Source organism: Nyctereutes procyonoides, unplaced genomic scaffold, assembly GCF_905146905.1.
Source record: "Nyctereutes procyonoides isolate TBG_1078 unplaced genomic scaffold, NYPRO_anot_genome, whole genome shotgun sequence".
Taxonomy (NCBI): Eukaryota; Metazoa; Chordata; class Mammalia; order Carnivora; family Canidae; genus Nyctereutes; species Nyctereutes procyonoides.
Window position 1 is genome coordinate 6113498 of NW_026575131.1, and position 22735 is coordinate 6136232.

General features: G+C 47.8%; 1 protein-coding gene and 1 pseudogene across 7 annotated transcripts in view; both read right to left on the reverse strand.

Moving 5' to 3' along the window:
- Positions 1–1366: 1366 nt before the first annotated feature.
- LOC129521632 (cytochrome c1, heme protein, mitochondrial-like) lies at positions 1367–2106 on the reverse strand (annotated as a pseudogene).
- A 16209-nt stretch (positions 2107–18315) lies between these two features.
- PPARG (peroxisome proliferator activated receptor gamma) overlaps positions 18316–22735 on the reverse strand; it is a 131288-nt gene continuing 126868 nt past the window's right edge. For all 7 annotated transcript variants that reach the window (XM_055343632.1, XM_055343636.1, XM_055343635.1 and 4 more), the window contains one exon: positions 18316–18769. In XM_055343632.1, the coding sequence (XP_055199607.1) occupies positions 18522–18769 (248 nt within the window). In that variant the 3' untranslated portion in view covers positions 18316–18521. The remainder of the gene's footprint in view (positions 18770–22735) is intronic.

Sequence of the window (22735 nt, forward strand, 5' to 3'; positions counted from 1 at the left end):
CAGACATAGACTTGACTTTAGATCTATCTCGCTCTTGACCACAAACCTGTATTCTTTTCCAAACTGATGAATGCCGACCCGGAGGTCCGTCCAGGGCATTAAAGGAATACAGAAGTGAGAACATGGTGATGGGGACCAGCAAAACCCAGGGTGGCTTCTCAGAGGGGGAGACATTTGTACAGTTGGGAGCTCATCAGGCTCCCTGTTTGGCAGATGCAAAGGTTAAGAAGAAGGTGACTATCCCTGAATGGGGTTTCCAGGCTTGAGTGGAACTCAAGGTCTTGGTTATGGAGTCCCTGATTCCCCATCTGCCTTTTAGGACAGTGGCCCAAATTGATTTAAAAACACCCAGCGGGTTGAGTATTTCCCGAGTGCTTATAGGGTACTCCAGAGTCATCAGCTCCTCGAACTGAGCAACTTGGGAGCACAGAGATTCCTATTCCATGCTAGGTTCTGGAAAATGACTCACACAGGCCAACGGATTTTCCCCAAAGCCATAGACCTTGAAGTGGCAGATCAGGACTTGGATGCAGGTCTGGTCAGGCACCTAAAGCCCCAGCTTTAACCCCTGGTCGACCCTGCAAATCCAGACGCTCCCTGCAACAGAGGTCCTGTAGTGAACACACAGAACTGGCCTCCCACTGGCCATGAGCCTTGGTGCAGAGAGCCCAACCTTAGAACGGGGGTGCCAGACCAGGCTGGGGGCTCAGAGAGTCATACAGACCTGAGTTCAAGTTCTGACATGAGCACTTAATGACTCTGTGACTTTGGGTGCCGTTGCCTCTCTCTGGGCCTCACTTTCTTGATTTATAAAAGGGAGTGATGATACTGCCCCCAGCCCGGGAATGCTGTGAAAATAAGAAATAATGTTTACCTAGTGCCCTGGCCTGTGGCTGCCACTCGAGAGATACCCAAGAAAAGCTTGTTGTCTTTGTATCTATGGAGTCCAGCATTGTTTATCGGGGCTTCTGACTGGCAAACCCTTGACCCACACCGTTGCATAACACTGGTCCTGATCATATGAGCCTTTGCACCAGAGCTCGGATCCCCTGAGTCCCCATGGCCTTATCCTAAGATGCCAAGCTCCTTGCATGTGGCAATAATCGTCTCACGTGGCAGCCGCCCTTCCTGCAATGAGTGTGGAGGCAGCCAAAAGCCCGGTGGTGTCGCCACGCTGTGCTCCATCCCCGAGTAGGGGCCCTTTGCTTGGGGATTGCTAAACATGACCCCGTGTCCCGGGCACCATCCAGAGAGCTCATGCCATGGCTGGAGGGGGCTGGAGATAGACCCGGACTCCGGAGCCCACCGGTGGGCTGTTTTGTTTTGTTTTGTTTTTGAGAAACTTAATTTATTTCCATGATGCGGGGGCTGAAGGGTCTGAACCAGAACCTGGTCTCCTGCCCCGTTCCCTCTTAACCAAAGAAAGAGGGGCTTGGCCAAGAGGGCCAGCTGAGGCCTGAACAGGTCCAGGGTGGCTCCTCGGCTCCAGGGCCCCTTGAGGCAAGACAGTGAGCAGCCATAGGGCAGGGTCACTTTGGTGGCCGATACGCCAGCTTCCGGCTCTTGAGGACAGACCACTTATGCCGCTTCATGGCGTAGATCAGGGGAAATAGCAAGTCCATCATCATCAACATCTTGAGCCCCATGCGTTTCCGATGGTCGTGCTTGGCTCATATGCCCAGTGCAGGAAGGTACACACGTCCTTGGCTACCTGGGACATGGTACTGGGGTGCCGTTGTCAAACTCCAGGACTTCATCGTAGATGGGAGGCGCCATGCCAATAGCCTGGCCGGGGAAGTAGGGGTTGAAGTAGAGGCCTTCTCGCAGTGACACGCCGGTGGGTGGCTCACAGTAGCCGGTTAGCAGGGAGAAGACGTAGTCCTCACCACCGTGCCTAGCTCGAGTGATGTAGCTGAGGTCAGGGGGCAGCGGTCCGTTGTTGGCTGCCCGGGCGGCCTCAGGGTTGGGGTATGGTTTGGGGAAGTAGTCGGAGAGCTTCCCTGGCCGCATGAACATCTCCCCATCCTCATTGGGGCCGTCCTGAACCTCCACCTCCTCAGCCAGCGCCTTGACTTCATTTGCCCATTGTCTCTTCCATTTGCCCATTTTCTACCCTGCAAGACCACCACCTGAAGGTCAGAGAGACTGGGGTTTGAATCCAGGCTCTGCTGTTTCTTAGCTACGTGACTGTATATAGTGTACTTTCCTTCCCCAACCCCATCTGTAAAATGGGATTCATCATTCCTATAGTTCAGGGTTGCTGTAAAGATGTAATGGGGGTCAAAGTCCCAGCAGAAGGCCTGGCCCCAAATGGATGCTGAGTATGACTACCAGTGGCTTCAGAATCACCCAAGGTCACTCAGCCTTTCAGCTAGAGGCTCAGGGCAAGCTGCAGAGAGTGGGGGCTTCCTGCCCCAAACTTCCAACTAACAAGGAACTTCCCTTGTAGGGTCAGAATAGGGACTCGGCTGACTCTCTGCTTGCCAGTGAGGTGTCTGGACACTCCTGGGCCATTCTTTGCCATCTGAGCCTATTCAGTTTATGGTTCTCTTCAGCCCTAGCTTGGGCTGGCTTCTCCTTATTCAATCTGAATTTTAACTTTCTAAAAACAATATAAGCTCTCCAGGGGCAGGGCAGGCCTTGCACAGGGTTAGGGCACAGTCAATACTCACCAATCACTAACCAAGTTACCTGTATGTGTCAGGCTCTGTACTAACATCGGGGTGGTAACCAGCCTCCAGGGTGCCACCCAGGATTCTAGCCTCTTAGTACCCACACCTTTGTGTAGTCCCCTCCCACAGTGAACACAACTGAGTTGTATGACCAATAGGGTCTTGTAAGAAATGACAAAATTGACTTCCAAGCCTAGGTCATAAAAGTGCAGTGTGGATTCCACATTTCACTCTGGAGGAACCAACTGTCTTGTTGTGAGGACACTCAAGTGGGGGTTGTGGGGCTACTTGTCAAGGAACTGAGGCCTCCTGCCAATGTCATGTGAGTGGGCCATCTTGGAGGCAGATTCTGTGAAGCCTTTGGATGATACAGCTCCAGCTGACATCTCATGCAACCTCATAAAACACTCTGAGCCAAAACCTTTCAGCTAAGTGGCCTCCAAATTTCTGACTCACAGACACTGTATGAGATAACCAATGATTATCATTGTTTTGGGCCATCAGATTTTGGGATAATTTGTTATGCAGCAGTAGATAACTGATACAGAGTATAAAATGACATATTCTCTATATAAAATGATTATACTGAGGTATAATCAACCACTCATTCCCTTTTCTGAGGGCTTCTGACTTACCCACAGCCCCTAGTGCCCAAAACATGGTGTACTGTCCTGCATGGACGTTTTCCCAACTATGGTTTACTGATCCTCTCTTTCAGGAACACCTGTCATGTTTGCCCATAATGTAGATTGTTGAGCTCCACACGAGACCTATTTGGCAGGTGCATGTGCCTCTGGTGCCCATGCCACATGGCAGACCCACTTCTGATGTCATCCACAGATGTGGTGGTGATGGTTTTGTGCATGCTCAGCCTCACTTTGGGCTGTCAAGAGTCACATGTCTGGTATGGGCAGCACATCTTTTCACATCCTGTCCGGGACTTTCTGCAAAGTTGTGGAAGCCCACACATAAACATAGTCAGGATGCCCCTGGGGGCAATCCTTGACTAGTGGGGATGGGAACTGTCTTTCTGGCATGTATTCTTGGAGTATTTATTCATAGAGAGAGCAGTGACCGCAGCAATGCACACCTATATTGGTTTTTCCTCCTTCCCTGTCTTGTTCTCCTCATTTTCTCACTACTGCTTCCTGCAGTCCCCTCCCCCAGTTACCACCAGCACTGGCACCCACGCTCCTGTCTTGGGCTCAGGTGAATGCATTTTAAGCTGGTTAATAATGAGAGTCTGTGAAGTGGATCCCAGGAAACTGCATTTATGAAGGTTTTCTGGGTATTTCTCAAGTATGTTTAGTGTTTAGAACACTGTTTGAAGTAGATTTTTTAGTGTGGTGACCAAGTGCTCTGTTTCCAAGAGTTATTGAATTGTCAGATGTGCTGGACACCTTCCATCTACCCCTCTAGGTCCATGCCCACCTTTGTCCTGGATACCTGGCACCCTGAATGGCTGGCATCAACAGGCATCCTCACAGGTTCCTAGCCGGTTTCAGTTTAAGGGGACACATTCAGGAGCCCCAAAGGGAAAGAGACAGAAAGAGAGAGAGAGAGAGAGAGAGAGAGAGAGAGATAGATTGATTTAGGGCATATTCCCTGGTTCCCTCTCTGTGCGGTCTCCATGAGCTGGCTACCTTTTTGGACCAAGGTCACCATTTCTGTGAGGCTGTCTTCTTCAGCTTGCTCTCCCTCCAGGTTTTGGTGACAGCTCTTTGTCACTGTGGCTAGCCCCAGGTTCTGCTCTATCCCTGTAGTTTCTTTACACTCTGCCTACTTCTTTGTAAACAATCCTTTTATTAAACTCTCATCAAATTTCCCAATCTGAGTGTGCCAGCTATTTCCTGGTGGGATCCTGACACAATTGTCATGCACCACGCCTTGTGGTGGTGGAATAAATTACAGTTTTCCTCCCGAAACTGTAGAGGTTGCAAAGCATCTGCTCCTCCAGGATCCATTTCCTTTTCCCTGACTTCTGTTTCGAAATAGTCTCACCTCCCAACGGCTTCTGGGATGGGTGGGCCACAGAGATACGCTCATTGGCTTTCTGCATCTCCCTGGACTCAGTGTTTGGGCAGATGGCATGTCATGTGACCTGGACTGGTCCAATCAGGCTGAAGTTCTGGCAGGTGCTACCTGAGAAGACCAGGAGTTCCTGATCCCGGGGGGCTGCCACCTGAGTGCCCTGGGCTTCAGATGTCAGCGCCTCACCCTGGGCAGAGGTGCAGTGTGGGAAATTGGCTCCCTCCTTTCTCTGCCAGCTTAAAAACTCTGTGCTCTGGGTCAAATGACTTAGCAATTCTGTGCTTTGGTTGCCTTTTAAAAGGGGGCATAGGAGTTTAACAAGTGTCTAGTGGATTCTTTTAAGACAAACCCAGAGGACTCATGAAAATAAAATAAGATAAAAACAGAGAGGGAGACAAACCATAAGAGACTCTTAACTCTGGGGAACAAACTGAGGGTGGCTGGAGGGGAGGGGGGAGGAGGATGGGGTATCTGGGTGATGGGCATTAAGGAGGGCACCTGCTGTGATGAGCACTGGGTGTTATGTGCAACTGATGAATCCCTATATTCTACCCTGAAATTAATAATATACATATGTTAACTAACTAGAATTTAAATAACCACCCCACCCCACCCCCAATTGATGAAAAGAACTTGGAACAGAGATTTTATTAAAGCAGCTTTTAGGCTTTACCCAGAGGCCTTTTCTTTCCTAGGACTTCTTTCCTGGGGTAGGTCAATGGAGCTGGAGAGATTTACCTGACAGCCTGCTGCTGTGCTCAGAATTGCCCCCCGCTGAAGGCTCTGTTATTCAATCAGGCTCCTCCACACCAATTCGGCCTTCTTTCCCTTGCTGGCAAGGAGTGGCTTTCTATGACTTCCTTCCCCTAGCTCACCTGAAGTGCTCAGGAATGTCTGAATCACCCACATAAATTATAACCCAAACCCAATTCTCCCCTATTTCCAAGAAGAGAGGGAGCTGGGTCCTGGGAGGCATCCCACGGGGAGGTGGCTTTAATGGCTGGCTTGCTGGCTGGAGTGGAGGAGCTCTGCGCTGCCCTGCTGCTGTCCTTCTGGACTAATCTGTCCTCCAAAGCCTGTGAGTCCTTGCTGCAGAGATGCCCTCAGCACCCTTTGCAAACAACCATCTGGTCATAGCCAGGCCTGAAACATCAGGGAAGCAGGACAAGGAAAGGTGAAGGACCGTGCCCAGCACAACTATTCCCCTGGTGTCCGAAACACGCCCTCATCAGTGCTGCACTTTCTGGGGCTCACCACAGCTCTGTTCAGATTTCCCTTGAAAAATTGCGAATGCTGGAAAAATAAAAGGCCCTTAGGATCTGGATTCTGCCTCATTTCCCACTCTCCTTTCCTAGAGCCATGTCCCATCCCCAAGGACAACTTGGGGTTTCCAGAACCAGGCCCGGCTCTCTTGTATCTGCGTACCTGTACCTATACCTTCACCTGGACTACTTGCGTGCTTTCTCCACCTGATGTACTCCTTTGCACTTCTACGATTCAGCGTAGCTGCCTCCTCCATCCCTCACGCCCAGTGAGGGGCTCTCACTGTGTTCCCCTAGCATCCTGAGCCATATCTGTCATTGTCCTCATCACTCTGACTGGTCACCCTTGGTTTACTTGTCTGCCTCTCCCACTAGCCAGTGTCCTGGATGTGGGGCCCAGGACTACATCACTCCCAGCATCCTCAGCACCCAGGTCTAGCAGACAGTAGGGGCTCAGGGTGTTATGATGGGTAAATGCCACTGACCCAAGTGGCTACTGTCATTATGAACCAGGTGTCCTAGTTTGGGCTTCCCTACAAGCAGAGCCTAAGCGAGGATCTGAGTGTGAGCGGCTTATTGGGGAGGTGATGAGAACACCATCAGGAACCTGGGAGAGAAGTCAATCAAGAGGAGTGTGTTTATAAGCTTGATCCTAATCCCACTGGACACCTCTGGCGGTATAGACTATATGTGACCTGGGGCGTGAGGGAGCTGGGGTGTTTGTCCCCAGTTGCTGTCGGCCCTAGAGTGGGGCTGCTGTTGGAGAACACTGGGACCATGGCAGATCCAATCAGGCAAAGAAGGCAGAGGCTGGCGGCTGGAGCTGACCTCTTGCACTCAAGCGGGAAGGGCGAGGGGAGGGGAGGACGTCCACCCTTGCATCCTGCCACCGCAGTGCTCCCCCTTCCACCCCTCACCCCACACACTGCTTGAGGCCAGTGACTGTCCCGTTCGTCTTGACGTCCCCAGCGTTCAGCAATGGTGCCTGGCTCACAGAAGAATGCTTGGTGGTGTTGAATGAATGAATGCATGAATGAGTGAGTGATTAAAAACAGTGGCTATCAGGTTAGCAGATTTCTTCCTCCCTGGAAGGAGAAACGAGGGGTCTGAAGGTGCCTGGGAGCCCAGAGAGATTGGGTTTGGCAGGAGCAGAAGGGGGGCCGTCACTGGGGATGGGGGGACTGTCGCACAGCACTGAGGCCAGGAGGCCAGGTGGGAGAAAGCCCATCTCACATGTTTTATGGGGTGGGGAAGCTCCCCTGGCTTGGGCCTTGCTGCTGTGGGGATCGTTTCCGCCCCGGGGCCTGTGGGGTTGCGTGACTCCAGGAATGCTGGGCCCAGGGCGTGGAGGCGAGCAAACGCCATTAGCCCTATCAGTGATCTCCCGGTACAGATATGGAAGTTTGAGGAGGCCCGGCTGGCTCTGCCCGACTGTAAAGAGACCTGATTGAGGCGGGTCACGGGGAGGTGGCGGTGATTAAGGGGGTTGAGTCCTATGGACTTCCTGCCCAGCAGGTAGTGGCGACCCAGGGAGTGAGAGGATGGGATATTAGTCATCGTGTAAACCCTCTCTGAGCTCATAAAACCTGGGCAGAGCGCTGGCTCAGGGACCTCCACCAGCCCCAGCGGAGGAAGGCCGCGTCCCTAGGGTGGAACCGTGCGCTGGGCTTATCTTCCTAGTGTGGGGCTGAAGCTGTGGCCTCAGTCTTGGGAGTCCTGCCCTGGGGCCTGCCTGGCGGGGGGGGGGGGGGGGGGGCGGGGGCAGGTGCACACAACAGCTCTTTCAAGGTCACCACAACTCAGCGGCCCCAGGATTTCTAGTTTATAGTGTTTGCGAAGCACCTTCTCCTCCCACTGTCTCATCCATCCTCCAAACAGCCTCATCGCGTCTGTAAAAGCGGTTACAACCTCCATTTTATTGATGAGAATACTGAGGTCCCAAGGTTTCAGGCCTGAAAAATACAGGACTGGAAAGGAAGAAAACCCAGGGAGTCAGACTGGGGAGCGCTGAAATTCAAACACAGCAAGTCTGGCTCTTGGCTCTGGCTAAGGCCCAGGGGTGCGGGTTGGGGTGAGGCAAGGGTGGGGGCGGGGGTGTTTCCTAGGCTGGGAGCTGGAGGCAGGCACCTGCAGGGAGAAAATCAGAGAGTGAAAGGACTCTGGCCCTGAGCCCTGCCATCTGTCTGGGCCACTGCTTCCTGATAACAAAACTCTCTGTAAAAGCAGAGACAGGAGCTCAGGAGAATTTTTTGCTGAGTTACTGGAGAGAATAACGTCCCAGGAAGGAGTCAGAACAAGGCACATGTCTTCAATGGTATGTGTGCTTCTGTGTGTGGAGCGATGGGCCCGGAACACCCACCGAGGCCCCGTTGATGTGGGTCTCTAAGTCCCAATTCCTGGTGGTGACAGTGAAATGGAGAGGAGAAGAGGACAGTATTCATGTCTAATGGTCACTGTGTAGGAGAGATAAGATGACATATGTCCTTGCCCGTGGGAGGCTCTTAAGAACTGGGAGCTGAATGGGATCCTATTTCTCCAACAGCCCCTAGCACGTAGGAGGCACTCAGCATTTAGGGAGCCAATGGATAAAAAGAAAATAGAGAAAGTGAAACCTCCTTTTGACCTCTGTGGGGAAACAGGGCTTAGAGAGGCAATTTCTGGAATACTTGTTGGTCTTCTCCTTGATGGTTGCTGTCCTGTGACTGTCCTCACCCTCTTGTGCTGCCCTCCCAGTGCCCCTCCAGCCCACCTCACCTCTCAGCAGCAGATGCCCATCTGTCTAACAGCTAACTAGACCCCCTCCTGGATGTCCATTGGTTTCCCACCCTGAGTATTTCTATATTCCTTCAGATAAACCCCCACCTCAATAAAGAGAATGTCACGTCACCCAGGTCAAGCCCTGAGAACCACCCTGGAGTGCTCCCCTCCTCCCCCAACATTAAGCAGGCCCTGGACTATTTGATCCAACCCCTTTGAAGCCTTCTCCTTGCTCAAGGCACCTTCACCTCTTGCCCACAAGACAGCCAGAGCCTCCTAGAGGTCTTCCCACCTCCGCATCAAGTCCTATCTCCTTGCTGGCTAACAAAGCAAATATATCTGATTTGCCAACTTCCCTGCTTAAAATCTTCCATGGCTCTCTACTCCCCCCAGGATAAAGTTCTAACCCCTTCGTCCATTAGTATAGGCCCCAGTCTAATTTGATTCCATCCAGTTCAGCCATCTCTCAACTCCCCAACTCCCCAGCACCCTTCTGTTCCAGCCACACCAAAATATTCATCCTGCCTAACATGCCATGTGCCTTTAAACATGAGCCCCTTGCCTGGACACCCTTCCATGTCTACCTGGCCAACCCTTACAAACTTCTCAGTCCATCTCAAATGTCACCTCCTCCATGAAGCCTACCCTAACCCCCACCCAGGGTTAAACCTCTCCTGTACTTCCACATAGAGCTCAGATTCTCTGGGAAATTTATGATAACCTATTTTGACGTTGGATGGCAAGTGCAACATTTGGTCAGAAGAGCATGGCTGTCCCATTTAGCCCTGGCACACACAGTCCTCTATCCCAGCCTTTATCACAGTACAAAGATAGCAATGAATTTTTATTTGCTACGTCAAAGTGCCACATGAATTCAAATGTCACCTCTTTTTCCTCACAGTAACTTTATGATGTAAGTATGACCTTGCCCAGTTATAACAGAGGAATTAGAAAACCTTTCTAGTTCAAGGTCATGCTAATCCAAGGTCATATGCCCAGGAAGTGGCAGAGAAGGGCCTTTGAACCCATCTGCCTGCCTCTGAACCTTCTTCCTTCCACTTGTCAGGTGGCGTTGACTTTGCCAGCTTATATGCCTGTCTCTAGGAGAGAGGGAGTTCTTCGATGACTCGAATCATACCAGGTATATCTGAGTATCCCCAGAGCCGGAGACAGAGAATGTCAGTGAATGTTTGCTGACACTGAGCTCAAACCCATTCCTCCTCACTCCTCCCAGGCCGACCACTAATGACTTTCTCCCCTTTATTTCGGCAGATTTCCTTTCTCTCAACCGTGCAGGGAGCAGGATTATGGGGCTCCAAGTTTGATTATCAGCTATGAGATGTTGGGCAGGTAAATTCTTACCCTAAAGATACTGGGGCCTGGTCCCCTCAGAGTAGGGTACATGGCCTATTCTCAGGGATACTTAAAGCCATGGAAAAACATCTAACACCCCTCTGTGGAGAGCATTCTTTCTCCTTTAATTTTTCAGGTAGGTAGAAATAAATTAAGTCATTTAACTTCTAAGCAATATTTTAAACATTAACTCAAAATTTTAAAAAATTTGGCATAAACTACAAAGTTTATGTTAACTTTTAGGATAAAACTTACATGGGCTGTTTTAGACATGTAGCCTAAATAGGAGGGAAAGATGTGGGAAGTACCTAATAAAATCGTGCAGGTTCCCCGCTACCAGGGCCCACGTGGGCTAGGGGCATAAAGAGATGCTGATATCAACCCTCCTTCTTTCCCTGCTCCCTTGGGTCTTCCATAGCTGGTTGAATACAATGAAAAGACTGTCTCGGGAGTGAGACGGAGCTGATTCTGAATCCTAGAGTGGAGAGATACTGCTCTGTGAAGTCAGACTTAAAGTTCTGTTTCCCTTCAGTATCATGGGCTTCGAGATACCACCTACTGCTCCCTGCTGGCTATACCGCTTGCCCAGATTTGCCTTCCACCCATCTCTACCCTGCTCTGTGCCCTGGGATGGTGTCCGGTGTCCATTGATTCTTTTGTTCCCTGGCTTCCAGTAGGATTGGGCCAAGGACTGGGGGAGAGAGAGGAAGGGTATTTATCTTCCAGTTTGCTCTCTGCCTTGAGAATGTTCCTCACTTCCTTGGGCCACGGTTCTTGCGAGTTAGCCCTCTCCTGTGGCCACAGCTTTGTTGGGTTGGGGTGCCTGGGTGGCTCAGCCGTTTAGTTCCGCCTGCAGCCCACCCCAGGGCGTGACCCTGGAGACCCGGGATTGAGTCCCCACATCAGGTTCCCTGCATGGAGCCTGCTTCTCCCTCTGCCTGTGACTCTGCCTCTCTCTCTCTGTGTCTCTCATGAATAAATAAATACAATCTTAAAACAAAACAGAAAAAACCCTTTCCTTCCCCTGGCCTCAGGGCCGTGGCTAGCCTGGGGTGGCGGGAGGCTCTCACCTCCCCATAATGGTTCCCATAGCCCTCCCCGAAGGCTTGTAGATTGCCCCCGTCCCCCCCCCCCCCCCCGCACTAAACTCTCCCCGGGTCCCTTCTGAGTGTGCCATTGTTCTCTGTGGGACCTTGACCCATAAACCACCTCCCTGGGTTTGCGGAGGATTAAGGGGCCATGAGGCAGTTTCTAAGTCAGGCTTGTACTTGATGTTTGAGAGGAGCCACGGCTGTCAAGACCGACGGACCGACCGAGTGGGGAGCCTGGGGAGGGTGGAGGCCGCCCTGGGGAGGGCCTTGCCAGAAGGCGCAGCCCCTGCAGCCCGGCTCCCTTCCCCGGCAGCCGCTCCCCGCCCCCACCCCGAGCCCCGGGAGGCCTGGCTGCCCGGCGTTGGCCCGCGGTTCCCGGGCTCCGGGAGGCCGTCCTGGCTGCCTCCCCCGGGCTCGGAGCGCCAGCTCGCTGACTCGGCACAACGCCCCTCGGGCCGGCCGGGTGGGACGCGCAGCCCCGGGGCCCCTCCCTGCGCCCCGAGGCAGCGCCCCCTCCGGCTGGAGCGGCTCCAGGCCGCTAGCAGCGCTGGCTGCGGTGGGCGGCCCGCGGGGGGTGGGGGCGGGGGCGGGGGTGCAGGGGCAGCAGGGAGCACAGAGCCTCGCCCTCCTTCCAGCCCCCCAGAGCTGGACGCGCGGGGCAGAGCCTCTGACGTGCAGATGAGGAAACCGAGGCCCCCAAGAGCGGTTTCCCAAGGGCCGCCACAGGCCGCCGGCGGAACCCAGGCCCCCGCGGGACCACCCCGCACAGGCTGGCGCCTCGCGGTTCCCTCTCTGGGTGAGGACACGGGTGACCAACATCCCCAGGCCCGAGCGAGGGCCCAGCAGATGGTGCAAGGGGCTCCAGGACCTACCTCTGGTCCTCACAGCCACCCTACAAGGTAGGAGTTGGGACCATCACAGACTAGAGGAAGAAGCTGAGGCCCGGAGTCCGAAGGGGCCTGCCCAAGGTTGCACAGCTAGTATGGGGCAGAGCCACAATTCCAACTGAAGTCTTGTATGCCATCAGCTGCAGCTCTGCCAACCAGCAGCACTGTCTTTGCATCTAGCGTGTAGTAGAAAACAACCCTAAATAGGGTGGGCCACGGGGCACCTGGGTGCCTCCTCGGTGGTTGAGCACCTGCCTTCCACTCAGGTCATGATGCCAGGGTCCTGGGATTGAGTCCCACATCAGGCTCCCCATGGGGAGCCTGTGTCTCCCTCTGCCTGTGTCTCTGCCTCTCTCTCTGTGTCTCTCATGAATAAATAAATAAAATCTAAATAAATAAATAAATAAATAAATAAATAAATAAATAAATAAATAGGGTGGGCCTCAGCAGGCCAGGGGTCTAGGCTCAGCTTTGCCTCTACCTTTTATGTGTGTAAGCTTGGGCTAGCTCCTGTACCTCAACTGGGGCTCTCTTTCTTGTCTGAGAATAGCAGTGACCCAGCCTGCCCTGCTTGCTTCATGTGATATTTTGTAAGACATGCAGGGTGGGTGCAGTTATTCCCATTTTACAGAGAGGGAAACTGACACCCATTCCTTCATTCATGATGAATGAATCAGATGCCATTTGCTGAAGGATTTCTTTCTCTAGGTCAGGTTCTTTGTCCCCAGAGGGGAAGTGTGACTTGCTCAGGGCCACACACCTAGAAAGTAGCAGAGCCAAGCCTCGAGCTGACAGTGGATACTCTAGTCTACACACCACAGCCTCTAGGATTATGTAAAAGTGGCCACAGGATCACAGTTTTCCAACTCTTGCAGAAAGCCACTTGGATCCTCCTTGAGCACAGCCCATGGCACTAAATAGATCCCAGGAATGCTATTCTCCTGGGAACTTCTGGCCTGGAACATATTTACAAAACTCTAGAGGGGATGGAAATATCCCAACCCACTCCCTACAGACCCAAATTAGCAATTTTCTTATTCTTTATAAGCCCTCCGGAGATGCAAACTATGTAATATTAGTCTAAAATTAGGAGCATAAGTCACAAGAGAAAAGTCCCACTACTTTGGAGAAATGTTTTCTTAGCCTCATCCTGGCATTTTTTTTTTTTTTCCTAAATCAGAACATGGCAGTTGTCTTTCATATAATTATTTTCTCCTAGTGCTTATGGACTGGAAGCAAAATGCTTTTGAGAGAATGTATTTTTTATTGTACTGCCAAATGTTGAAATCCAATCCCTTTACCTGGTTTCCCATCTATTCAGGGAAGGCCCGGAATACTTGAACAGGAAGAGCCTGTTCTATGAGGCCAGGATGCCTTCTTGAGTGAAGGACACTTTAATAATAACAGTGGCCACGACGTTATCTGTAGCCAACACAGACTGACTGGTTAAGAGGTGCCAAGGAGCTGTGTGAAGTGTTTTATAGGCCCTATTACATTTAATCCTCACAATTACCTGTAAGATGGGTATTATTGTTCCATTTTACAGATGAGGGTAATTAAGGACTAAAGAGGTTCAGAGAGTGGCCAAAAGTCATATGGTTATAGGGCAAGTAGTGGTAGGGTTAGGAATTTAATTCAAACCCAGGCATCTCTAAAGTCCAAATTGAGATATTGTCTTCCATAACAGTGTCACATACTATGTGCCAGACACATACTGAATGACTCACATAATAATCTTTTGATTACAATAATCCCTCTAAGAACTTTGCCCCATTCTTTTTCCTTGTTCCACAGTGCAGAGACTCACACTAGCTCCAAGTTCGTCATGCACTTCGAGATTCTCATGTTAACCTGCTGATCCCACTAGTGGCCATGTCAGGGTTGATAAGAGTATGTATGAAATATAACACCTTTGAATAAATTAATCCTAGTAGACTCCTAGGGTCTTGGGCTTATCACTTAACTTCTTTGATTCTCAAGGTTCTCACCTGTCATTTGAATAGCTTAGCTCCTTTGAGCTTGAATTTTCTAGAATTCTATGACAAATGCAGGGCTGGCCTGGAAATGAGTGTAGGGCCTGAAAGTTTTGTTACATGGGGGTAGCGGTGACTTTGCCATCAAGGCAGAGGAACATTGTCGGTTAGGGGGATGTGAGGCCCCAGCTCCTAGGAGCATTAGGAAATGGACAGCAAGGAGGGAGGGAGCTGGGGACCTTGAGATGGAGCCAAAAGATTGAAGAGGACGAGGGGAGTCAGAACCTCTAGGGTGCAGGAACAAGCATGTGGTATGTGTGACCCCAGGGGCAGCAGATGGAAATCATCAAGGGACTTGGAAGGGAGAGAGCCCCCCAACTCGTAAGATAGTTGTTCAGGGGTTAGACAGCTGTTAGAAGCATTGCAGAAGGGATCTGACATTTTAGAGAGCTGACTTCCCAACATGCAAACTTGATCATGTCGCTCTTCCACCTGGCACTATCCACTGGATCCCAGTTGCTTACAAATACAGTCCAAGGTAGCTCCCTTGTTAAAATCTGACGCTGACCTGGCCACATTCACTTCTCACCACCTCGGCTATGGTAGGCATATCTAACTTCTTGCTGCTTTCTGAACACGTGATGTGCTTTTACTCTTCTGAGTCCACCCACATCCCCCATGAATCCTTTTTTCACACCTCTAGGCGATTCATCACTTTGGCTGAGCTTAATAATGCATCTGACTTCATCCAGACTATGAGCCCCTTGAGGGCAGGGCCTAGTTCCCCTCCTCCTCATATGGTGGCATGGGGTCTGGAGCATGAGCTGAATACATGTTCACAAATGAGGTGGGATGAGATGACATCTGACAGTCTCAGTGCTAAGATACTGCTATTTTAGTTCATTTCAATAAGCATTAAAATGGTTGGCCTTCCATATACAATCGCCTGGTGAGGACTGATACGCAGATAATAACAGTGCTAATAATGTGAATAGAGACAGCAGCAGCCAGGGCTGGGAACCAGGATGTGGAGAGGACAGAGACAAATAGGGAGGCGGCTACCTAGTGAGGAACAGGCATCTTGGTCTGTCTCACAGCCCCAAACTGTTCCAGCGAGTGGGTGGGAAAGAGGGAAGAGAAGCAATGGGGGATGATCCTGCTGGCAACACACTTTGGTTCTTTTGGGATTTAGGACTTAAGTTGGCTTTCTTTAGAAGCCTCCACCCCTGCTCCCCAGTGGGTACTTTGAAGGGAATAGTATCTAGGGGCCAATTTCCAACTCTTTCTCACCCTTGGCCCGCTGTATCAGCACCACACAGTTAGTAGTGGATATCCAGCAAGTAGGGCCTGCCCATAATAAGGGTTTGCCTTCGTTAGCCTCTAGGGAGATGAGGAAAAGTCACTGGAATCCAGTAGCAACCAAGTAGGCCTACCACAGAAGCCTAGTTCCCCCTCCTCCCTTTTTTCTTCAGTGGCACAGATGTGGCCATCCTCCTGGGTTCCAGAATTTGCAGTAGTGGCACTGGCTAGTGCGTCCCAATTCTGTGAGTTCTTACTGCAGACCCCCTCCTCTTGTTCCTCACCCAAATTTTTAAAAAGAAGCCAGATACTCAGATCTGCCCAGTTTTTGATGGTAGCTACAGAACAACGGGGTGTGCAGATATGTGCTCCATGGACAGCGGGGAGCTGCAGATGGGGGTGGGCTTGGGGTGGGGGTGAGGAGCCAGGCCAGAGTCAAGGGCAGTGCTAGGGGTAGGGCTCTCACGGGAGCCCTGAATCACCCCCCTCTCTCTTTTTGGACTCTTGACCAAAGTTACTTTTCTTCCTATTTTTATTAACACAAATCCCTAAGTGTGTTTATGTCCGGAGAAAGCACTATGAATAACCGATGATACATTTGTTGATGAACTTGTGAATCATCCTGTGGGGGAAGAGAGACCAGAGAGAGGAGCAGGAGCTTTGGAGGCTGTATAAGATGTGTTGTAAAGTATTTAACAAATGACAATCCAAACCACAGGGAAGAAGTCGGAGAGATGGGAACTTGCGAGCTGCCAGGGTTTAAAAGCTATTCAATGCTAACCATCGGTGCCAAAGAGCGGAGAACGGCTCCCTCGTCCTGCGTTGGCAGCCACAGCGGAGAATGTAGGGAGGGTTTGGACCGGCCGCTCGCTCGATGCTGGTGGGAGCAGAGCGCAGCAGCAGCGTGCTGAAAGACTTTTTGTTTGAGAAATCTTGTAAACAAGGGATCTCCTCTGAGGTGGAATCCTCACCTCGTCTACTGCTCACACACGTTCTTTCTTTTCTTTTTTTCCTTCAAGATCTCCTGGATGATAAACTCTCCACATGGAACAGTGGTGAGCCTCTAGTCAGTCATGGGGATGTTTCAGGATATCCTGATGTTTGGCATCAAGGGAAAAAATTGCCATGTGATGGACCGAGTTTGTTACTCTCCCTCCTGGTGTTAACACTTTGACAAGGACTTCAGTCGCTGGTCCCAAAAAGCTGTGGTTGCAGCTACTAAAGTTTTGAACTGGGAAGTCGTGGCTCTTCAAGGGTTAGGGATCTTACATTTTTAGGGTTGTGGTCAGGACTCGCTTCTGTAACAGACTCTTTGGAGATGTTTATTTTTAGGTAAAGGATGAAAAGGTCTTTCCTGCTGTTTTGGCCTGAAAGCCTCAAATGTGAAGTTATGTTCTTCTAAGTATCAGTGCCTTATTTATTTTTAAAGGTTTTATTTATTTATTCATGAGTGACAGAGAGAGAGAGAGAGAGAGAGAGAAAGGCAGAGACATAGGCAGAGGGAGAAGCAGGCTCCCCGCGGAACTCGATTCCAGGACCCTGGGACCATGACACGAGCCAAAGGCAGACGCTCAACCACTGAGCCACCCAGGTGCCCCAGTATCAGTGCCTTATTATAAAGAAAGATAAACTAAGGGAGGAGTACCAGGGAAATAATTTTGGTCAGTGAACATAACCATCCTGGAGGAGAAAGACTGCAGGAGAGTTTGTTTGTAAAGTACCCTTCGAAGTCATAGTATCATGAGTTCACGGATAGGCAACGTTAGTGAACTGGTGGCTCTGATCAATGAATCTATTCACGTGCCAAGAAGGAAGGCCCTTTTAGGCAACATACTGTCTGCATGCTGGGGAGGCATGCAATCACCTAAATGATACAGATAATTAGCCTTTGAGGTTAGAAAAGCAAAAGATCTCTGGGCAAGGGGGTCCCAAGGAGGATTGTAGGAGTAACGATAGCAAAACTCATCCATGTCCATCAGAATCAGAATGTGGCTCTTCTCCCTCATTCATGTTTGGTTTTTGGTTTCTCTTGTTGGTGTTCTGTTTTGCTTTCCTGGAATGTCTTTTCTCCTACTATCTACCTATCCCAAATCCAGCACATTCTCTCAGGCCCACTTCAATGAATTTAGAGTCACACTCAACTAATCCAATCTTCATCAATCCTTACTTCCTTTGAACTCTTACACTACTTATGGAGTGTGAGCCATTTATTGGGCACATGATTATACTATTATAATCTGTTTTTAAGAAAGATGAATCTTTTCTCCTCAATTTAACTATAACTTCTTTTTGGCAGGTGCCAAATCTTCAAACACTTCTGTTACCCACAGCTTCTAGAAGTTGGTGCTTGCCACTGGGTGTATGGTGTATCCCTTGGCACCCTGTCAGTAGGTTGCTCATGGTGAGTGGAAATCTTGATGGGGGTCTGTGGAAGATGACTGGATTCTTGGTAGGTATAAGGCTATGCCACAGACTTGCACATCTAGGGTAAGAAACACATGCTCTCAAAGGTTTTTGGTCCTGATGTTTTCCTTCTTTTCTTAGTTGTGGTTGTTTAAGGCAGATGGAGAGTTCAGAGAAGTTGTAAATTGAGTGAAAAATTAATTTACTGAGAATGAAAGCTGAGCAGCAGTTCCATTCAAATTTTTAAAAATGTGTAAGAAAGAAGATGGGGTGCCTCAGTTGGTTGAGAGCCCACCTCTTGATTTCATCTCAGATGATGATCTCATGGTTACAAGATGGAGCCTCACATCAGGCTCTGTGCTCAGCGGGGAGTCTGCTTCTCTCCCTCTTCCTCTGCCCCTACCCATGCTCTCTCTCTCCAAAATAAATATATCTTAAAAAAAGAAGAAAGGAAGGAAGGAAGGAAGGAAGGAAGGAAGGAAGGAAGGAAGGAAGGAAGGAAGGAAGGAAGGGAATAAAAGGAAATAAGCCTGGCGGTGTGAGGAGGGTAGAGGACACATAAAGACTCAGTCTTCAAACACAACCAGCAATTTCATAATATGGTAATTTTTAATATTAAAAGTAAATTGTAAATGTATTTTTATAAACAATATGCATAAAATAGATCTATTTATTCTAAAACCTTTTCTTTTTAAAATGCTTTTTCACAGTAAATTTTTTAGGTGTCAGATTTCCCCTCAAAATAGTGCAATCGGAAGAAGGAAAACGTTGTCAGTGAATTTGGACTTCTCTGCTAATACAAGTCCTTGTATATTTCTTGTAGGAGTGGGTGAAGGCTCATGTCTGTCTCTGTTTTCTTTATGACTTGCAATAGCTGCACATGTTCTGTTACAATTTGTCTGAGGTCTGTCATTTTCTGGAGCAGCTTGGCAAAGAGCTGAGAGGACTCGGGGTGGTTCAGCTTGAGCTGGAGCTCCAAGGCTTGTAGCAGGTTGTCCTGTATGTCCTCAATGGGCTTCACATTCAGCAAACCTGGGCGGTCTGGGGGCAGGAAAGGGAGAAGAACAGGAGGTTCAGTTACAGAATTCTCTGGCCCTACATCTGAGGCATTTTCAGCCAAGCTACTCTAACCTGTCTTTTTATTGGCTTGTTTTGCTCTGGTTCTAAAATACAGTGGGGAGAGAGGGTAAGTAGACCGTGGGCAAGAACTGCATATGGGGGTACAGGTTGAAACCAAGACCAGCAGAACTTCCGGGGGGCATCGTTTCCTGGCTGGGGCATAATCTATTGCCTGCTCAGTTGACAAACACACAATGGCAATGCAATCCTCCCCTGACTGCGGACTCTTCCGCCAGTAGGTTTCTACTTGCTCGGAAATCTCATTTTTAACTTCTGTCCCTTCCTGATGAGTCTGTGTTTTCTAAATCTCTACTTACTTGCTCACCACAGCTGTAGGTACACTTTTAAAATCAGCTTTGTCTTCTTTTTTCCTTAATATGCCATATATGTTTTCAATGAGACAAGCCATCGTTTTAAATACAGTTTGGAAGGATAGAGCCCTAGATTTTAACAGAGGTTTCTTCCAAGCGGTGAGGGAATTTTCACTTTCTTCTTTAAACTTTCCTTATTTGAATTTTTAAATAGTGGACTTAAATGACACCTTTAAACTTTTTATGTTTTTCTTCATGAAGATCCTGTTAGATGAATCCCTAAATACTTTACAGTGTCCTTTATTTTTTTTCTTTATAGGATTCTATAGGATTCAGGATCTTTTCTAATCTATCCCTACCGGTGCTTACAAAAAATGTATTGATTTTAGTATACTGAATATATTCCAATTTCCTAGACTCTTGTCAGTTCTAACAGTTATCGTGGATTTATTTTTCTATTTTGGCTAGACTATTATATCTGCAAATACTGATAACTTCATTTATTTCTTCTTTCCCAGTGTTTACACTTCTCATTTCTTTTTCTAGCCACAGTGTATTGGCTAATACCTCTAGTATGGTATTAAATAATAGTAGCGGTAGGAGGGGAGGTATTCTTGTTTCACTCCTAACCATGAAGAAAATGCTTCTACTGGCTTACCACAAGTATGATGTTTACCAGAGATTATAGTGGATATGTTTTACTCCTGGCTTTTCAAGAGTTATAAAGTTTTTAATTTGTTTTATTCAGGAATGCTGTGACATTTCATCAAATGCTTTAAACTTTTGCTTTCTAAAGAGATAACTGAATGGATTTATCTTAATCTAGTAAATTATATTAAGATATTTCCTTATATTGCTGTACTCATTTGCTCCTATTTTCCTTAGGGCTTTAAAATTTGTGAGATTGGCCCAGAGTTGTCTTTTTTGTGCCATCCTTTGTCTGTTTTGATATGTTAACTAGCTTTCTAGACTGAGTTGAGAAATTTTCCTTCTATTTCTATGTAGTAAGGATCTATTCCTTACTGGCTTCTTGGAATTCACTGGCAGAACCACCTGAACCTGATGGTAAATCTTGGTCTACCTTTAATTTTTCTTCTACAGCTTTTAATCTCTTTAGTAAAGAGCTTAATCAAGATTTAGTAAAGACCATTTTACTCTTTATTAAAAGTAAAATTTTGTAATTCATATTGGAATAGAATTATACATAATATTATTTTAGAATTTTAAATTTCTTATTTTTATTTATAACTGAATGCTTTTTATTTTGTATATTCTCTCACTTAAAAATTTGATATGCGGGACGCCTGGGTGGCTCAGGTGGTTGGGTATCTGCCTTTGGCTCAGGGCATGATCTCAGAGTTCTGGGATCAGGTCCCACATTGGGCTCCCTGCAGGGAGCCTGCTTCTGCCTCTGCCTATGTCTGCCTCTCTCTCTATCTCTCATGAATAAATAAATAAAATCTTTATATAAAATAAAATAAAATAAAATAAAATAAAATAAAATAAAATCTGATTTGCTAAAGGCTTCTTTTTCTTTTTAAAGAAACACAGCTTTTGGTTTTATTCATCAACTCTTTTAAAAATTCTATCTTGTTTTCAAATTAATTTTTTCTTTTAGGGATCCCTGGGTGGCGCAGCGGTTTGGCGCCTGCCTTTGGCCCAGGGCACGATCCTGGAGACCCGGGATCGAATCCCACGTCGGGCTCCCAGTGCATGGAGCCTGCTTCTCCTTCTGCCTATGTCTCTGCCTCTCTCTCTTTCTCTCTCTGTGACTCTCATAAATAAATTAAAAAAAATTAATTTTTTCTTTTAACTTTCTTTAGGTTAAAGAAACCTTTTTCTGGCTTCTTGAGTGGAATGCTTAATTCATTTAGTTTTAGTATTTCTTGTTTTCTGATAGATGCATTTAAAACTCTAAAATTTCCTCTGAGTACCACTTTGGTTTCATCCCATAGGCTTGGGTAAATAGTATGCTCATAGCTCTTTCCTAAATAGTCTTACTATTTTGATTTCATTTTTAATCTAAGGTTACATAGAAGCATGCTTTGAAATTTCCAAGTGGAAAATGTGGGTGTTTGTTTTTATTTTCTAACTTCTAAGTTTTATTTTGTAATTTCTCAGGCCTGTTGCACTGTGGTTAGGATATAGGGTTTTCTTACTAAAGCTCATGAGAAGGGGTGCAGAGTTTTTGTACGCCATTCAGGACATCAGGTAACAGCACCTGATACCTTGTGCTGATTCCAAATTTCAGATCTTGAAGGCTATTCACCCTTGTTTTCTAATTTTATCTCTTCCCCTTCTTTCTAAAGCATTGTAAAAAGCTTTTACTTAACTTTTATTTATTTAAAAAACATTTTAAAATTTATTTATTTATCTGACAGAGAGAGAGAGACAGAGAGAGAGACTGAGCACAAGCAGGGGGAAAAGCAGAGGGAGAAGGAATAGCAGGCTCCCCGCTGAGCAGGGAGCCACATGGGGCTCAATCCCAGGATACTGGCATCATGATCTGAGCTGAAGGGAGATGCTTAACTGAGCCACCCAGGTGCCCCTAAAAAAAACTTTTTTTTAACGTTTTCAAAGTAATCTGTACACTCAATCTGGGGCATCAACTCATGACCCCAAGATCAAGAGGTGCAAGTTCTACCAACTGAACCAGCCAGGAGGCCCTACTTACCTTTATACCTTTCAGCCTCTAGTCTCATTTTCTGAAACCATCCTTCTGTTCTAGCCATATTAGGCTATTACCAAACTAAGTCCATCAAAAATCCTATTTTCTGTCACGACTGTGCTTATACAGATTCTGTCCTTCTCTCATGAAACAGCCTTCCTTTCCCTTTACCCATCTTACTGACTTCAACCTGTTCCTCAAAATATAGCCTGTGTCACTATGTTCTGGAAACCCTCCTTGACATTATCCCTTCCTCTCCCCTATTCTTCCAACCCCCTTTCTCTGGACCCATTGCACCCTATAAACACTTCAATCTCCATCATACTAGTAGATTACATTTATTGAATGGTTATCATTTTCCAAAGAATGAGCTAAGGGCTTTATACATAATAGATCATTTGATTTTCACAAAAACTCCACAAGGCCAGTGTTCTATAGAGGGAAAAACAAAGATTTAGAGAAAGGTGTTAAATCTTGCCCAAGATCTGCTACTTCCTAGTAAATGGCAGAACTGAAATTTGAATCTAAGTCTGTTTAATTTCAAACACTGTATTATAACTATATTGTATTTATAAATCACACCATAAGTACTGGTTTTCTTCTTTATGTTCCCTACGAGGTCATGAGGTATCAGAGGGCAGACACTATTGATAATCTCTGAGCCTCTGGTAGAAACACAGGAAGTACTCAGTTGGCTGAGTTAATGAGCAAGAAGGTTGTTCTGGCTAAGAGTCCTGGATTGAAAAGTACAATTCTCCTGGTTGGTGAACAATGCAATGAAGAAGGCACGGTGTTTTCTTTTCTTTTCTTTTCTTTTTTTTTTTCTTTAAAGATTTTTATTTATTTATTCATGAGAGACACAGAGACACAGGCAGAGGGAGAAGCAGGCTCCATGCAAGGAGCCTGACG